We start from the raw sequence: 18,940 nt of genomic DNA on the forward strand, positions 1-18,940 counted from the left end.
GGGTTTGTGGAGTTTGTGACATGGTGCACAGCCTACCGAACGCCCCTTCCACCGGGATACACTACAGAAGGTTAACCTTTCACTACCACACTACAGAAGGTTAACCTTTCACTACCACACTACAGAAGGTTAAGCTTTCACTACCACACTACAGAAGGTTAACCTTTCACTACCACACTACAGAAGGTTAAGCTTTCATTACCACACTACAGAAGGTTAACCTTTCACTACAACACTACAGAAGGTTAACCTTCTATATTGTGGTAGTCAAAGGGTTAATGCACCTTACTGTAAATGTGATGCTGTGTCCGTTACCATGCTGTGGTTTGTGAGTCAGCCGCAACACACAGGTTTGACCTGGGAACATATGGGAACTATGACGACCATACATGGATGTCAGCCTTGTTTTCACAGTGATATACTCTCTGGAGTTAAGGTGACCAGATTATTGGGATCAAATCCAGGCATATTCTGTAGTTGTCCACCTCTTCATTTATGAAACATCAACTCGGCCAATGTAATACAAATAATAAATGTCTAGGCTTAAAACTAAATTACCATTTATAATAGTATTACTAAAATTACAATTCTGAAATAGAAAACCATATACAGTAGTAGCATGCAATCCGAAATAGAAAACCATAGTAGAAGGCGATCTGTGGACATTTTACATGTCTCGTCACTGCACTCTGGAGTGTGTTTCAGATGCACGTTGAAGGTTATTAGAGCCATGAGAGGTCAGTCAGTATCGACTCAGTTCAGCATCTGACAACGCAGTGGATGGAACTACAACTGGACTGAGTTGGTGTAAAGTGGTGGACAACCACCACACACATCAATGTAAGAACATACATATTAGTACCTGGAACAGGAGCAGCCTTGTCTGATCCTACACACTCTGCTGTCACATTGCCGTTCTCCACATCTTGGCCACTGATGACAGAAAAAGATACCTTCGTTGTAACATGGATACAGCGATTGGGCTCTTACCTAAGTCAACTTGGAATTGGAATTGGACTTGAATTCTCACTTCTCGATGTGTAAAACCATAGTATATGTCGAATGGTCATTTGAATAAATGAATGAATGAATGATCCTTATTGTCATTGTACGGGTACAGGTACGGGTACAACGGAATTCAAATGAATGCAAACCCTAGGTGCTAATAAGACACAAAAATGTAAAATAATATAAAAGAAAACAAGCAGTGAGAGATAAATAGAAAATATATACATACAACATTAATAGAGCAGTTTAAATAGAAATCAAAATGTCAATATCATGCAAGGATATCCATCAAATAATAGCTTGTACAGACAGGAGCCAGACCCCATTGCCTTTGCTTTGTGTGTTTGTGGTCAACTATCTGAAGCGAGCAGGAACAGCGTGGACTGTGCTGAGACAGGACTCTATACAATCAACAACATCATCGGTAAGTAAGAAAGATAAGGCTAAAGATCAGAACCATTCCTTTAATGTTGAAAACCGGCAGCATTCCCCTTTAACTGAGATAATCAGTAAATATGTGATGAATAACTATTTGAAAGTAAGCTGTTAGCCAACCCTGTGTAACCTGATGCGCCAACTTTATCTCAATTACAAACAATCTAGACTGCATGGTTAATATTTACAATTTTATCAATAAAAGTGCTACTTGGGTTTATTTTGTGATAAAAATGTGATGTTTGTAAAAAGAACATTTTATCATTATAACGAAGACATGAATCATGTTTATCTTGAAAAATATAAATGAAACACGGTGGAGGCAGACAGTGGAGGGATACAGTCAACCTTTTTGTAAAAATGTTCTACCATGTTTACTTGTTTTCACCTACAATTTCCACACCACGTATGTAATAAACATTGAAAACAGGTCCCACAGACCAGAACACCACACATGGGTTAGTACAGAATCTAAATGTCTTGTCAGGTAAAGCCCCCTGACGCTTGACGCGTTGCGTGATGTACAAGACTCATTACATCAACACTGTGATTATTGTATTGTAAATGAGGGCTATTTAATTTAATTGATTTATTGTACTGTAAATGAGAGTAGGCCTACTGTAGATGAGAACTATTTTATTGCACTGCACTATTGCATAATTTTACTCTGTCTATTCTATTTTACTAACTATGTTATTGCACTGCACTATTGCACTATTTTACCCTTTTATTACTATTTAAAAATGGCCATAGAATCAAACTGTAAACAAATGGGCCTATTAAGATGTTAGATCCTAATGTGAAAAACAATGTGATTTGATGCTCTATGCCTTACCTTGACCTTGTCTATTTTGCTGCTACTGTATCTATTTTATGCTTGTTTTATACTTATTTTATGTCTGCACTTTATGCATTGATCTGGCAATTTTGTGCTAATTTTATGCTTTTCTTTTCTTTTCTTTTTTTACTGGTGTGAAGCACTTTGAGCTGCAATTCTTGTATGAAGGGTGCCACACAAATAAAGTGTATTATTACAGGTAGTTACATATTGGTAGGAATGGCAGGCAGGCGGGTACAGACGTGGCCAGCGCGGTCCCAGCCACAGAGAGGGTCTCGTGCCAGAACACACTGGGCACAGCTCTGGTAGGACGGGCAGTTGGACACTGGCACCTCGGTCACCCCGTCAGATGTTCCCACATAGACCACACCCTGTAGGAGAATGAAAAACAGTGCCATAGAATTTAAAGGAACACTCTGACATTTTGGGAAATACGCTTATTTTGTACGCCATCTTACCGCAGGGTCTCTAACCCTTTAGCCTAGGTATTGTTTACAATAGTCACATATGAGCGGCAGCGCTGCCTAACTGCTGTACTAAAAGGACAAAAGACGCCAGGGAGGCTGGCATCACTTTCCATACGTCAGTATAGAGTAGATAATTTGTTTTACATAATGGGTCAAATAAAACCACAAGTTGGTGAACTAGGTAATTGTGCCACTAAGTTGCGTCTTCCACATATTCAATACCCGCTCCCTCAGCCTACATAGTGCTTCAGTGCAGTCTTCCACAGATTCAGTGTGCAAAACAAGATGTCATGAATGCAAGGTGATGGACTACTAAGCTATACATACTTTAATATACTGTAGCGTCCCACAAGGTAAGGTCACTCAAGCAACACCGCAACCAACCAACAACTATGCCCTACAAACAGAATCCACAATGCAACCACGTGACTGGGTATTCAGTGGCAAAACAAGAAGAACATCAAGAGAATGCTCTGTTTCTGTCTTCATATTTGTGAATAAATTCATTAATTTATATAATGGACAGTTAGCTTTTAGATTACCCATTATCACCACTATTACCACCCTCACCACCACCATCATCACCACCACTACCACCACCACTAACACAACCACCTCTAACACCACCACCACCACCACCACCACCACCACCATCACCGTCATTATCATCACCACCACCACTATCACCACCATCACCACCACCATCATCACCACCACTACCACTAACACCACAACCTCTAACACCACACCACCACCATCGCCGCCATTACCATAACCACCACCACCACCACTATCACCATCACCACCACCTCTAACACCACCACTACCACTTTCTCCAGAGACCCCCCCCCCTTGCCAATCTTTGGCACCCGCTGACTGTAGACTCAAACATGTACGATTACATGGAATAGGCAGGTCGTTTAATGGTTGAGTCTACTCGTGCCAAATGATGGAAAGTCTTCAGAGTGCCCCGTATGCCAATGTCTGTCAGCGTGGACCATGTGTTGACTCAACCATGAAATGCTTATTCCACATACTTGTAGCTAGGCTACTGGGTTGAGTCTAACACTCTCCACATGCCAGCGTACAGAGTGCACATTTGATAGTGGAAAGAAGCATGTGACCTAAAAGTGTACCTTGGAGCTGGAGAGAAGAATGCTCTTCATAAGCTGAGGTTGCGTAAACACTTTGATCTCCTCTATGATGTGGGGTCCCTTATCGAGCAGGACGGCTTTATGGAGATACCCAGACTCTGGAGAAACACAGTTGGCAATAGAATACATGTCTTTCACAAAATGTAAAATGTGAAGAATTATTTGGCAACACTTTACTTATTGCCCCTACAAGAAGAATCTTCAACAACAATATATCACATCATATATCACATCTTATATTACATCATATATCATTGTCAGATTATTCGTGACACCTCGGTATAATTACAGTAAACACATGAGACCACTGCTGAAATGGCTGGTAACCTTGTTTCCCATAAGCCCTGTTTGTTCCCAGCAGCTTCCCATGTGGGATTTGTTTGGAAGAAGGTAAACAGCCTCTTGCTAACCATGAATGTTGTTATGTATATGTCATAAATGTCTATATGAATTGAAAATGGGGGACCCTGATGGAAACAAGACAAACGTCTTTCTCAGGTCTGCATCCCCTTAACAATTGTATGTATTGAGCCGTACTGTATTGTACCCATTCTGCAATCTGTTAAATAAAGTTTTCATTCATTCATTCATTCATGGTTTTAAACCGACCCCAATCGCACAACACAAGACAGGTATTAGAGTAAGCCAAGACAGGGCAATATTTATTAAATAACAAAAAGCGGCACAGTCCCTTTAAGGGAGAACACAAAAAACACAAGAGTCCATGAAATACGAAACTGCGGCACTGTGCCTTTGACAGGCGAACAGGCTAAGGGACTAGGGGCACTGGAGAGCGGGACAGGGACAGAGGCCCGGAGAGGCGGGCTAGAGACAGGGACAGAGAACAGGGTTAAGGCCTTGGACAGGGCGAGGACCAGAGCTGCTTACAGGGATGAGGACAGGGTTAAGGCCTTGGACAGAGCGAGGGCCAGAGCTGCTTACAGGGATGAGGACAGGGTTCCGACGGCGGAGGCCTGGCACAGGGACAGGGGCCCGACGGCGGAGGCCTGGCACGGGGACAGGGGCCCGACGGCGGAGGCCTGGCACGGGGACAGGGGCCCGACGGCGGAGGCCTGGCACGGATATCCTCTTCCGGCCCTACACCGAGTAGGGCTCTGCTGCTCAGAAAGGAATCCTCCTCCTCGGATGCTGTAGACGGGCAGCGCAGAACAAAGGGGGTCCCAGGGGAACGGGATGGGAACACGCCATCCTCCCGTGGAATAATAGGGAGCGACGACGAGCCGGGGTCCGAGGGGAACGGGATGAGCACACGCCATCCTCCCGTGGAATAATAGGGAGCGACGGCGAGCCTCACCCCAGGAACGAGGATCACGAAGAGACGCCTTCCTCCCGTGGAAATAGGGAGCGATGGCTGGCACGTCGTCTCATGCCGGAGACGCGGCAGGTGATGGTAACGTACAGAATACAGAACGAACACAGAGTCCAGAACACAGAACGACCCGACAAGGACTGGAGGGGAGTCTGCAACCTAAGTACTCTCCAGACCAGATTGCAAACTCCCAACAGGTGCGTGAAGGTATAAAGAATGTCCAAGGGTGGGGGCTGGTGAAGAGTAGGAGAAAGGGAAAAGTTCTCGCAAGGGTCGGGGCTGTTGAGGAGAGTAGGAGACAGGGAAAAAAGGTCCAGGGACAGGCGAATCCTCACAAATGTGGAGTTATTTGTGTTGATGAAGCAAGTTTCTTTTGGAAAGGGTTGCTTCACGGCGAGAGCCTTCTTCACTACCTCCGAATCCGGGGCGCTAGACAAAACGCAGTGAGTATGCGTCACTGCGCGCAAGCGGCCAATGTAATGAATCTAGTAAATACATTTTAGCCTATCAATGGTCATAAATATGATCTGGGGGGGGAGGCTGGGGGGGGGGGGCGCGGTTTCCTGGCGCTCCAAGCAAGCAGTCACGGACCTCTGTGTGTTCACTCGTCACCAGTTGACATAGAGATGGTTTCGGTTTCAAGGAGTATTTTCATTTTCGATTTATAGTTAGCTACCATGGATAATTCTGTTAAATCCATCAAAGCAACACCATTTGAAAGACGGACACTGCAAGAAAAACTCAGATTGAAAGAACTTGGACCACCTGATCAACCTGAGATCAGCATTCAGCAACCAGCCACAGACAGAGGAAGGCAATATATTCGGTCGTTTTCCAGAAGCTGGTTTGGTAAGAAGTCTTGGCTAACTGCATGTAGTGAAAGCAATGCTTTATTTTGCTTTCCATGCCTGCTTTTTAAAACGACTGGGACTGATACAACATGCCGATGGACTGTTACTGGAGTAAAGGATATGAAACACTTATTATTGGACAGCTGAATGTCTCGCCCCCTTCAACTCTTCTGATGGTAAGTCATATGTTTAATCTATGCAAGCCAGCCTTGGCTCTTTTAACAATATGCAAAATATGCTGTACTCATACTGAAGTTATTTTTGGTATATACTGTATACTAGGTCTGATCCTTTGCAGTTTCTTCTAATTTGTGTGGTGCTTGGGATTCCACATGACGTACATGATGCTGTGTGTGAGAGAGAGAAAGAGAGAGAGAGAGAGAGAGAGAGAGAGAGAGAGAGAGAGAGAGAGAGAGAGAGAGAGAGAGAGAGAGAGAGATTTGAGATCGGGGTGTGCGTGTTTGTGTAGGCGCTATTGGAAACCTGGCTGCATGGACTGTGATCATATATTGATTGATGGCAGTGGTGATAGTTGTACTGTAACTGTACCTACTTAAATATTCGTACGCTTGTGGTTTCACTGACGCTCTGACGCACACAGTAGGCTACTCAGTGTGTGGTTTCGCCGATGCGTGCGCACGCGCGTGTTTGTGTGACATTGTGATACCTCGGTACATGTTAATTTTTGGTATCGACCCCCCTGGAGAAAAATTCACCAGCCTCCACTGACACACAGGTCTGCTGGTTAGCAAAAATGTCCCCCAAAGAAACATGAAAATAGCCAATCTACGTAAAGCTATAGTATGTACATCAACAGTGGATCCTGTCTGTGTTTGACCTACTGTCTTTCTAACAAGTGGCATGGATTAAGATACAAGATACAAGAGTTTTATTTGTCACGGCATACAGGTATACAGTGAAATGCGGGGGGTCTCGCCCGCAACGATGTGCATAATACAAGTAATAATATAGGAGTCCAACCAATAGAGCGACATAAACAAGTAAACAAAGTAGGCATATCGGTATCTGTACATGAGCTATTTACAGAGCATGCCACAGGTCCTGTGGCAGTGCAGTACACTGTTAGCTACGGATGAGGCAGTGGGTCTTTATGTACACTGCTATACAATGCTATATTATACGATCTCAAGCTATACTATTCTTAAAGTGATCTTTCCTTCTGTAAAGTGTGAGCGTGTGCAGCATGAGTGTGTGTGTGCTCATGTTAAAGTGGCTGCCAGTGTGTGAGCGTGTACAGTGTGTGTGTTGTGTGTGTGCTCATGTGTGCTTGTGCGTGGAGAGTTCAGTGTTCACGGCTCTGATGGCCTGGGGGAAGAAGCTGAGCCTAAGTCTCTCTGTCCTCGTTACTGGTGCTCGCAGGCGTTTGCCTGACCGCAGCAGCATGAACAGGCTGTTGGGGTGGTGAGGGTCTTTCATTATCCTGCAGGCTCTGGATTTGCACCTCTTGTTGTATAGGACCTGCAGGGTTGGTAGTGCAATACCCGTGGTACGCTCGGCTGAGCGCACCACTCTCTGTAGGGCCTTCTTGTCCTGTGCCGTGCTGTTGCCATACCAGGTAGTGATGTTTCCAGTCAAGATGCTCTCTACAGCTCCGGAGTAGAAGGACTGGAGTATCTTCCCAGATACTCTGAACTTCCTTAACTGTCTCAGGTGGTAGAGGCGCTGCTTCGCCTTTTTTACGACTGAGTCTATGTGTGTTGTCCATGTCAGGTCCTCTGAGATGTGGACCCCCAGGTACTTGAAGCTGCTCACCCTGTCCACGGTAGCCCCGTTTATCCTCAGTGGTGTGTGTGTCTCCTGCTGTCTCCTCCTAAAATCCACGATCAGCTCCTTGGTTTTACCAATGTTCAGGAGCAGGCTGTTGTCCTGGCACCAGCGTTCCAGTACCTCAACCTCCTCCCGGTAGGCCTTCTCGTCGTTGTCCGTGATCAGCCCCACCACCACGTGTCGTCCGCAAACTTCACTATGGAGTTGGAGCTGAACTTGGCCACACAGTCGTGTGTGTAAAGTGAGTACAGCAGGGGGCTCAGAACACAGCCCTGGGGGGACCTGATGCTCAGGGTGATGGTGTTGGAGGTCTGACCCCCCACCCTGACCGCCTGGGGTCTTTCACTCAGAAAGTCCAGTATCCAGGCGCTCAGAGCAGAGCTCAGACCCAGCTCGATCAGCTTGTCCACCAGTCTGGTGGGGACTATGGTGTTGAACGCTGAGCTGTAGTCAATGAACAACAGTCTCACATAGCCCCCCTTCTGGCGGTCAAGGTGAGAGAGGGTGCTGTGCAGTACTTGGGAGACCGCATCGTCAGTGGACCTGTTTGGCCTGTATGCAAATTGCATAGGGTCCATATCACTGGTGAGGGAGGCACAAATGTGATCCTTGACCAGCCTCTCGAAACATTTCATGGCCACAGAGGTGAGTGCCACCGGTCTGTAGTCATTGAGACATGTTGGGGAGGGTTTCTTCGGTACAGGGATGATGGTAGACATCTTGAAGCAGGCAGGGACCACTGACTCCGCCAGTGATTGATTAAATATGGCGGTGAACACAGGGGCTAGCTGGTTGGCACAGGACTTAAGTATGCATCCTGTTATACCATCTGGGTCAGCAGATTTTCTGGTGTTCACCTGCATAAATGCTCTTCTCACACTGTGTACCGGCAACGAGAGAGCGTCCCCGCCCCCCGCGGTTGCCCCCCCCCTCCACAACAGCCGGCGCGCCAGTGACGTCACTAGCCGTTGAGCTAGCGGCACCACTGTCTACACCAAACCGAGCGTAGAAAGAGTTGAGTTTGTCCGCGAGAGAGGCGTTGTCGCTCCCCATTGAGGGGGCGCTGACTTTGTAGTCAGTTATTGTCCTCAGTCCCCGCCATAAGCCTCTTGTGTCGTTTTGTGCCATTTGTGTCTCCAGTTTATCAGCATATGTCCGTTTTGCAAGTTTTACAGCCTTGCGCAGAGTATAGACTGTAGCTTTGTACTCCTCCATGTTTCCTGACTCTCTGCCCAAGTTGTAGGCAGTGGTGCAGGATTTCAGAGCTGCTCTGATAGTACTATCCACCCACGGTTGATTAACAACTCGGTTTACAAAAAAGCCATCCTAAAAACATCTTACCAGTAAGGAGGAAGAGGACGACATATTCTTTTCCACTGGCTGCCAAGGTCCTTAAGGCAGCCACTCGACTGTAGCGTTGGCTTGAAGAGATTAGGACTGGAGCGCCACCTGCTGGTCTCACGCTGTCACTTGTCAGGAAATGTCTCTTCACGTCAGCCAAAAAGGCATCTGGGGCGTTTGTCAAATTACACTGTGAAGGGAACATCAATACACACTGTGAAGGGAACATCAATACACAAGGGAACATCAATACACGCTGAAGGGAACATCACACACTGAAGGGAACATCAATAAACACTGTGAAGGGAACATCAATACACACTGTGAAGGGAACATCAATACACAAGGGAACATCAATACACACTGAAGGGAACATCAATACACACTGTGAAGGGAACATCAATACACACTGTGAAGGGAACATCAATACACAAGGGAACATCAATACACACTGAAGGGAACATCAATACACACTGTGAAGGGAACATCAATACACAAGGGAACATCAATACACACTGAAGGGAACATCAATACACACTGTGAAGGGAACATCAATACACACTGTGAAGGGAACATCAATACACACTGTGAAGGGAACATCAATACACACTGTGAAGGGAACATCAATACACACTGTGAAGGGAACACCAATACACACTGTGAAGGGAACATCAATACACACTGTGAAGGGAACATCAATACACACTGTGAAGGGAACATCAATACACACTGTGAAGGGAACACCAATACATACTGTGAAGGGAACATCCTTCCACACTGTGAAGGAAACATCAATACACACTGTGAAGGGAACATCAATACACACTGTGAAGGGAACATCAATACACACTGTGAAGGGAACATCAATACACACTGTGAAGGGAACATCAATACACACTGTGAAGGGAACATCAATACACACTGAAGGGAACATCAATACACACTGTGAAGGGAACATCAATACACACTGTGAAGGGAACATCAATACACACTGAAGGGAACATCAATACACACTGTGAAGGGAACATCAATACACACTGTGAAGGGAACACCAATACACACTGAAGGGAACATCAATACACACTGTGAAGGGAACATCAATACACACTGTGAAGGGAACATCAATACACACTGTGAAGGGAACATCAATACACACTGTGAAGGGAACATCAATACACACTGTGAAGGGAACATCAATACACACTGTGAAGGGAACATCAATACACACTGTGAAGGGAACACCAATACATACTGTGAAGGGAACATCCTTCCACACTGTGAAGGAAACATCAATACACACTGTGAAGGGAACATCAATACACACTGTGAAGGGAACATCAATACACACTGTGAAGGGAACATCAATACACACTGTGAAGGGAACATCAATACACACTGAAGGGAACATCAATACACACTGTGAAGGGAACATCAATACACACTGTGAAGGGAACATCAATACACACTGTGAAGGGAACACCAATACATACTGTGAAGGGAACATCCTTCCACACTGTGAAGGGAACATCAATACACACTGAAGGGAACATCAATACACACTGAAGGGAACATCAATACACACTGTGAAGGGAACATCAATACACACTGTGAAGGGAACATCAATACACACTGAAGGGAACATCAATACACACTGAAGGGAACACCAATACACACTGTGAAGGGAACATCAATACACACTGTGAAGGGAACATCAATACACACTGTGAAGGGAACATCAATACACACTGTGAAGGGAACATCAATACACACTGTGAAGGGAACATCAATACACACTGAAGGGAACATCAATACACACTGAAGGGAACATCAATACACACTGAAGGGAACATCAATACACACTGAAGGGAACATCAATACACACTGTGAAGGGAACACCAATACACACTGAAGGGAACATCAATACACACTGAAGGGAACATCAATACACACTGAAGGGAACATCAATACACACTGTGAAGGGAACATCAATACACACTGTGAAGGGAACATCAATACACACTGTGAAGGGAACATCAATACACGCTGAAGGGAACATCACACACTGAAGGGAACATCAATACACACTGTGAAGGGAACATCAATACACAAGGGAACATCAATACACACTGTGAAGGGAACATCAATACACACTGTGAAGGGAACATCAATACACACTGAAGGGAACATCAATACACACTGTGAAGGGAACATCAATACACACTGAAGGGAACATCAATACACACTGAAGGGACCATCAATACACACTGTGAAGGGAACATCAATACACAAGGGAACATCAATACACACTGAAGGGAACATCAATACACACTGTGAAGGGAACATCAATACACAAGGGAACATCAATACACACTGAAGGGAACATCAATACACACTGAAGGGAACATCAATACACACTGTGAAGGGAACATCAATACACACTGTGAAGGGAACATCAATACACACTGTGAAGGGAACACCAATACACACTGAAGGGAACATCAATACACACTGTGAAGGGAACATCAATACACACTGTGAAGGGAAAATCAATACACACTGTGAAGGGAACACCAATACACACTGTGAAGGGAACATCAATACACACTGTGAAGGGAACATCAATACACACTGAAGGGAACATCAATACACGCTGTGAAGGAAAATCAATACACACTGAAGGGAACATCAATACACACTGAAGGGAACACCAATACACACTGTGAAGGGAACATCAATACACACTGTGAAGGGAACATCAATACACACTGTGAAGGGAACATCAATACACACTGAAGGGAATATCAATACACACTGTGAAGGGAACATCAATACACACTGAAGGGAACATCAATACACACTGTGAAGGGAACATCAATACACACTGTGAAGCGAACATCAATACACACTGTGAAGGAAACATCAATACACACTGTGAAGGGAACATCAATACACACTGAAGGGAACATCAATACACACTGTGAAGGGAACATCAATACACACTGTGAAGGGAACATCAATACACACTGAAGGGAACATCAATACACACTGTGAAGGGAACATCAATACACACTGTGAAGGGAACATCAATACACACCGAAGGGAACATCAATACACACTGTGAAGGGAACATAAATACACACTGTGAAGGGAACATCAATACACACTGAAGGGAACATCAATACACACTGAAGGGAACACCAATACACACTGTGAAGCGAACATCAATACACACTGTGAAGGGAACATCAATACACACTGTGAAGGGAACATCAATACACACTGTGAAGGGAACATCAAAGTAACTCAGTAACAGGGATGTGCACAGATAGGGCCTTGAGCCTCTGCCCTTTTGCTCTGCCCTGCTCAGTAATATTAATATAATATAGTAATATAAAGCCTAGAATCAAACCCTGAGGGACGCCATCCATTGCTGAACCATAAGCTATACATTTATTTTTTAATAAATGTCTAAGGCCTCTTTGAATGGCTGTCATATTAATCTGTCATATTAATATGAATTTATCTTAAAACATGAATTCATACCTCTCCCATTTTGAAGTTTCTGTCGTTAGGACTCCATTGGTTTCTGCTCATGTCATAATTCTTGTAATTACCAGCAAATACTTTATTGATGTCGTCAAGGTGAAATACACACACAGCAGACTGCCCTGATCCCATGGACCTGAGACAAGACAAACAAACAAGATATTAACCTTCCACATACATCCTAACTACAGTCTAACAAGATATCAACATTTCATACACATCCTAACTACAGTCTAACAAGATATCAACATTTCACACACATCCTAACTACAGTCTAACAAGATATCAACATTTCACACACATTATAACTACAGTCTAACAAGATATCAAAATTTCACACACATTATAACTACAGTCTAACAAGATATCAACATTTCACACACATCCTAACTACAGTCTAACAAGATATCAACATTTCACACACATTATAACTACAGTATAACAAGATATCAACATTTCACACACATTATAACTACAGTCTAACAAGATATCAACATTTCACACACATTATAACTACAGTCTAACAAGATATCAACATTTCACACAGATCCTAACTACAGTCTAACAAGATATCAACATTTCACACACATCCTAACTACAGTCTAACAAGACACACATCCATACCATGTAGGATACATTTCATGGTAATTTAGGTAAGTTATAGTTATATACTATAGTACATAGTAGTTAGTTGTATAGACATACTAGCATAGTAGGTAGTAGTACAGGTATAGTAGCATAGTAGGTAGTAGTATAGGTATAGTAAATGGTGCATTTATAAATGGTGCATTTATATAGCGCTTTTATCCAAAGCGCTTTACAATTTGTTCCTCACATTTGACCCGTTCACTCACACATTCACACACCGATGGTGGAGGCAACCATGCAAGATGCCAACCTGCTCATCGGGAGCAATTCAGGGTTAAGTGTCTTGCTCAAGGACACTTCGACACACTACCCGGGAGGTGCGAGAATCGAACCGGGAACCTCCGGATTACCAGACAACTGCTCTACCTCCCGAGCCACATAGTAGCATAGTAGATAGTAGCATAGACATAGTATATAATAAGTAATAGTATAGACATAGTATAGTAGGTAGTAGTATAGACATAGTAGTTAGTAGTATAGGTATAGTAGCATAGTAGATAGTAGTATAGACATAGTATTATAGTAAGTAGTAGTATAGACATAGTATATAGTAGTATAGACATAGTATATAGTAGGTAGTAGTATAGACATAGTAGATAGTAGTATAGGTATAGAGTATATAGTAGTATAGACATAGTATATAGTAACAAGTAGTAGTATAGACATAGTATATAGTAGGTAGTAGTATAGACATAGTAGATAGTAGTATAGGTATTATAGGCAGTATAGTAGCATACATAATTTTCTTTAGGTTTATATTCAGATATTGATTGAAGAAGTGTATTTTTAGTTGGTGGACTGGGTTTCAACCCAAAGAGCCACAGATTGCATTACTGACTCTGTCGTACCATTGGGAGGTGAAGATGCCGTACAGTAGCTGGCCTCTGGAGGCGTTTCCAGCTGGAGGCGGGAGAGTGAACATATCTTGGAGGATGTTGAACGGCAACTCTTTGGGAGTCTGGCAAAGGAGGTGGGCCTTAGCGAAGGAAGTCCAGCGCCTCTGCAGTGTCCTCTGCCCACCGACGTCATCCTGAGACGGTTGTAGGAGAAAACCCCCAAAAGATGAGAACAGAATGACAGTATACTGTAACTCCAGTGGGTGCAGATTTGAATAAAAGATGTTCAGACAACATTTTTCAATTTGACCAAGCTTTATTAAAATGTCTGACAATTACAAACATCTGTTTCCTGGTGCACCCAGGGGCGGAGCTTCCTATAGGCAACATAGGCGGTTGCCTAGAGCGCCACCCAGAGGGGGGGCACCAAAAAAGTTAATTTGTACTTTTTATTTATTTGTTTAATTTGCATAATATTATATTTTGATTATTTAACACATGTAACATATTTTACAATATATCATTTTATTCTAAAGCAAATTTGCACATATTATTTTATTGTTTGTAATTATTATTATTGTTTGTTAGCTAAGTTGTTTATTTGTTTTGATTTAGTGAGCACTTTGCATTTTGCCTAGCTGTTGTTCTTGTTTGTAATAAATGAAGGTGCAGTACTTTACTGCACTGTAAAACTGTTAAGAAGTTTAGATTTTTTACCACCAACTGCCCGAACTCACCCTATTATCTCTCACATACAGGCCGTATGGAAGAAGGTGTCTCGCATCTTTCATATCAACCCCCATTTAAGCCTGTCAGCAGGCTTATGGGCCAACCCAAAATTGTGTATATGCAGATCCCCCTTTATGTGGAAGGAATGGATAGACAAAGGCATCCTCACCCTGGGGGACCTCTATGAAGACGATGCATTAAAATCTTTTGAAAAACTGATTCAACAATATCAGCTGGCCAACAATCAATTTTGGAGATATTTACAATTGAGGCATCTTCTCATAGGCACATTTGGCTCGCCACAGACCCTCCCCCAGGGTACAGACCTGCTGAAAAAGATTTTGGCTATTTCTGGGTTGGGACATGAGGCCTCGGTCTACTATTCCATGTTTATCGACAGGGAGGGCAGTGGGATATCCTCTGCTCTCAAAATAGTCTGGGAAAAGGATCTAGGGGTCACATTTGAGCAAGAGGACTGGGATATAATCTCGGGGATCCCCAAACAGGTGTCCAGGGATATTAGAACAAGGCTAATACAATTCAAGATCTTCCACCGCATTTATTGGACCCCCTCTAAAATGTATAGACTGGGCCTGAAAGAGAACCCAGATTGCTGGAAATGTCACACAGGGGAGGGGGACCTAGTCCATGCACTCTGGTCATGTCCGAAAATCGGAGACTTCTGGAGTAACATACATGACTACATCACAGAGGTCACAGGGACGGAGTATGATTTCTGTTCTGGTTTATATATCCTGGGGGATCCCCGCAGTCTTAGCCATATCGCAAAGCCCCTAGCTGATTGGATACAGACTAGTATAATGATAGGCAAACAGATCATAATGAGAGGCTGGAAGGCACCAGAAGGCCCGTCATTCCGAGAGTGGAGTGGAGAACTGGGTAGGGTAGCTGCCTATGAGAAAATATCTTTTAGTTTAGGAGAGAAAGGAGACAAATATATTAGCAAATGGGGGAAATATTTGCAATTTCACTTACTATAAAAGGAGGAGGGGCACACTTGTCCAAGACAGCGACGATACACATGAGTATAGAATACCTGACAAATGCACCATGTTTATGTAGACAAGAATGGCTCTATGTTTTAATGTAGATTTATTTTTTCGTTTGGTGTTTCCTTTCTGTTTTGGTACTACTTTCCATTATATTCTCGGCTTAGTCTAATTTATCTTTCTATTTTTTATTTTTTATTTATTTTTTGTTATGGTAGAATTTTTCGTTTGTTTAGGTTTACTTATTCTAATGTCTTTATTTTTTATTTTTATTTTTTTTCTGTCTTCCCCCCCATATGGGGGGTATCAGTGTAACCTAGACGTTAGGGGTCCAGGTGTCTATGTTGTCCTTCAGGACTGACCCATGCTGATGCAAAATATGTCATTCATTGTATTGTCCTGAAGTACTGTGTGCAAAAAGAAAAAATATGCAATAAAGTATAAGTCATAAAAAAGAAGTTTAGATTTTTCATTATTTGGGGGGGGGTTCCACCTAACTCTACCATCTTCCTGTTGTTGTGGTTTAGGTCTTCTGTGAGAGGAAGGTGTGGGGGAGGGTATATTAAGCATGCGCTGCTACTTCATCTATGTCTATGTGTGTGAGAAACGTGAGCGCATGCACGTGCAATGATTTACTATCTTGTTTTGTTCCAAATCCTCCAAATACCTTAATAAGCACCCCCAAATATCTTTACCATCAGAATCAGAATCAGAAAGGTCTTCATTGCCAAGTAAGTTTGCACATAAGGAATTCGTTTTGGTCGTTTGGTGCATCGATTAACAGACAATTAAGGTAGAATAAAATCAAATGGACTATTTAAACTAGTTACTTTGAAGAAACAGTTTTAGCATAGAAAACATGGCAAAGATCGGTGAAGATGATGTACTTTCACATTTGAAGCCTGTCAAAGGTAGATCAGCATAACTTACCACTTATCCTTAGGGAACCACATACCACTTTAACATGACCTTTGATCAGAGCAGCATAACTGGACCACATACCACTTTAACATGACCTTTGATCAGAGCAGCATAACTGGACCACATACCACTTTAACAAAACATTTTATCAGAGCAACATAACTAAACCACATACCACTTTAACATGACCTTTAATCAGAGCAGCATATCTAGACCACATACCACTTTAACAAAACATTTTATCAGAGCAACATAACTGGACCACATACCACTTTAACATGACCTTTAATCAGAGCAGCATATCTAGACCACATAACACTTTAACTTTTAGAGGTCAATGGTTGGAGCATTAAATGCTCCCAAGCACCGGAATACACAAACATCATGTAGAATGCATACTTTTGATACTTTAGTACATTAAATAGCAAATACTTTTCCCCTTTAAGACTTTAGTTCATATCTTATTTCAGCCCAATCTATAATCTACTGCAACATTCTTCAACTGCAGAAAGCATCCTTTTGTTGATTTTTTTTAATTAAAATGTAAACAAGGATATATCAATTTGCTTGTAAATAAAGCAGAATAATACAGGTGAGGTGAAGGCACTGGTGACGTCGTTATTACATGACATCAAAATTGTTACAAAATACTGTAATATCACGACTGCAACATAATCTCAGCTAATCATATTGCTCCATCATACTGTAACTAACCGATGTATAATCAAATCATCATATCCAATCAGAATAGATAGATTCCTTTCATTGATCATGTGCTATAAAAGCCGATTTTCATCAGTGGAATTACCTTGCAGACTTGGGCCACCCGGGATACCGTGAGCTCATCCACAAAGCTGTACTCTTTACCGACTTCAGTGAAGAAGAAGTAGATCTTCTTCGCCTCCGGATCAAATGATGAACTGACAAACGTTGGATCTAAAATAAATGATGACACAGAAGAGAACTGGGGTAAAGATCAGGTAGGACAAATTAATATGTATTCTTGAGAAACTTAAAATGTATACAATCCTTTTCCAACCCCAAAATATATGAACAACTTATGTCTATATTTTTGTATATTATATGACAATAAATGATAATATATATCATTTGTATTAGGGCTGTCAGTTTATCGTGTTAATTAGATTAATTAATTACACAGCAAATTATCGCGTTATAAAAATTTACTCAAAATTAATAAATAAAAATATATATATATTTTAATATTTTTTTTTTATCTCATTCATTCCATAAGAACGTAGAATACACATTTACAGACTTTTTTTTAATATGGTCCATTTGCATGTTCTTGGTATCTATATGGATCTCAGGGAATGTATTCCCAGTGTCAGAAATACTGTGTCTGTTACTAGGCTTGAGTAAATTGTAATGAACCAAATGAGAATATCAATAAACAATTTTTTTTTATCTTTTAACACCATGCTAAAATTTACCAGACCTGAAAAATCTAAGCAAATTAATAAATGGAAGATGATTAAACAGAAGGTTTTGTAGATACAGTACTGAATTCTGCCATCCGGACACATGCAATTTGAAATATGATTATAGAATATAGAATATCAGGCATAAAATGGTTATGCGATTAAAATGCGATTAATTAGATGAATTAATTACAAATCCTGTAATTAATTAGATACATTATTTTAATCGCCTGACAGCACTAATTTGTATATATAATCATTGTATTGTAATTTAAATAATAAAAAAAAAAGTATATTTTTCCTTGCAAAGTACATTATTTGCATATTAACCCTTTCACTGCCACGCGACAGAAGGTTAACCCTTTACTATCACACAACCGACGGTCATGTGAAAGGGTTAACCCTCTGTGTATTGTCGCAGTGAAAGGGTTAACCGTTTGGTAGTGTGGCAGTGAAAGGGTTAAGTAATAATAATAATAACTTTATTTGTATACAGTAGCACCTTTCATACAGGGGATTGCAGTTCAAAGTGCTTTACATCAGTAATAAAAAAGACATACAAGCAGCAAGAGCAAAGCATAAAGTGGGATAAAATA

General features: G+C 42.1%; 1 protein-coding gene across 1 annotated transcript in view; it reads right to left on the reverse strand.

The window, feature by feature from the left end:
- LOC311246406 (semaphorin-4A-like) overlaps window positions 1-18,940 on the reverse strand; it is a gene marked incomplete at its 5' end in the record, with an annotated part of 93,101 nt that overhangs the window by 12,369 nt on the left and 61,792 nt on the right. Inside the window, 7 exons of the mRNA XM_084336563.1 lie at window positions 863-933; window positions 2,489-2,652; window positions 3,885-4,000; window positions 9,213-9,402; window positions 12,756-12,894; window positions 14,255-14,436; window positions 17,711-17,838. Coding sequence (XP_084192689.1) covers window positions 863-933; window positions 2,489-2,652; window positions 3,885-4,000; window positions 9,213-9,402; window positions 12,756-12,894; window positions 14,255-14,436; window positions 17,711-17,838 — 990 coding nt within the window. The remainder of the gene's footprint in view (window positions 1-862; window positions 934-2,488; window positions 2,653-3,884; window positions 4,001-9,212; window positions 9,403-12,755; window positions 12,895-14,254; window positions 14,437-17,710; window positions 17,839-18,940) is intronic.

This window comes from Notolepis coatsorum (assembly GCF_963971535.1).
Source record: "Notolepis coatsorum genome assembly, chromosome: 19".
Lineage (NCBI taxonomy): Eukaryota > Metazoa > Chordata > Actinopteri > Aulopiformes > Paralepididae > Notolepis > Notolepis coatsorum.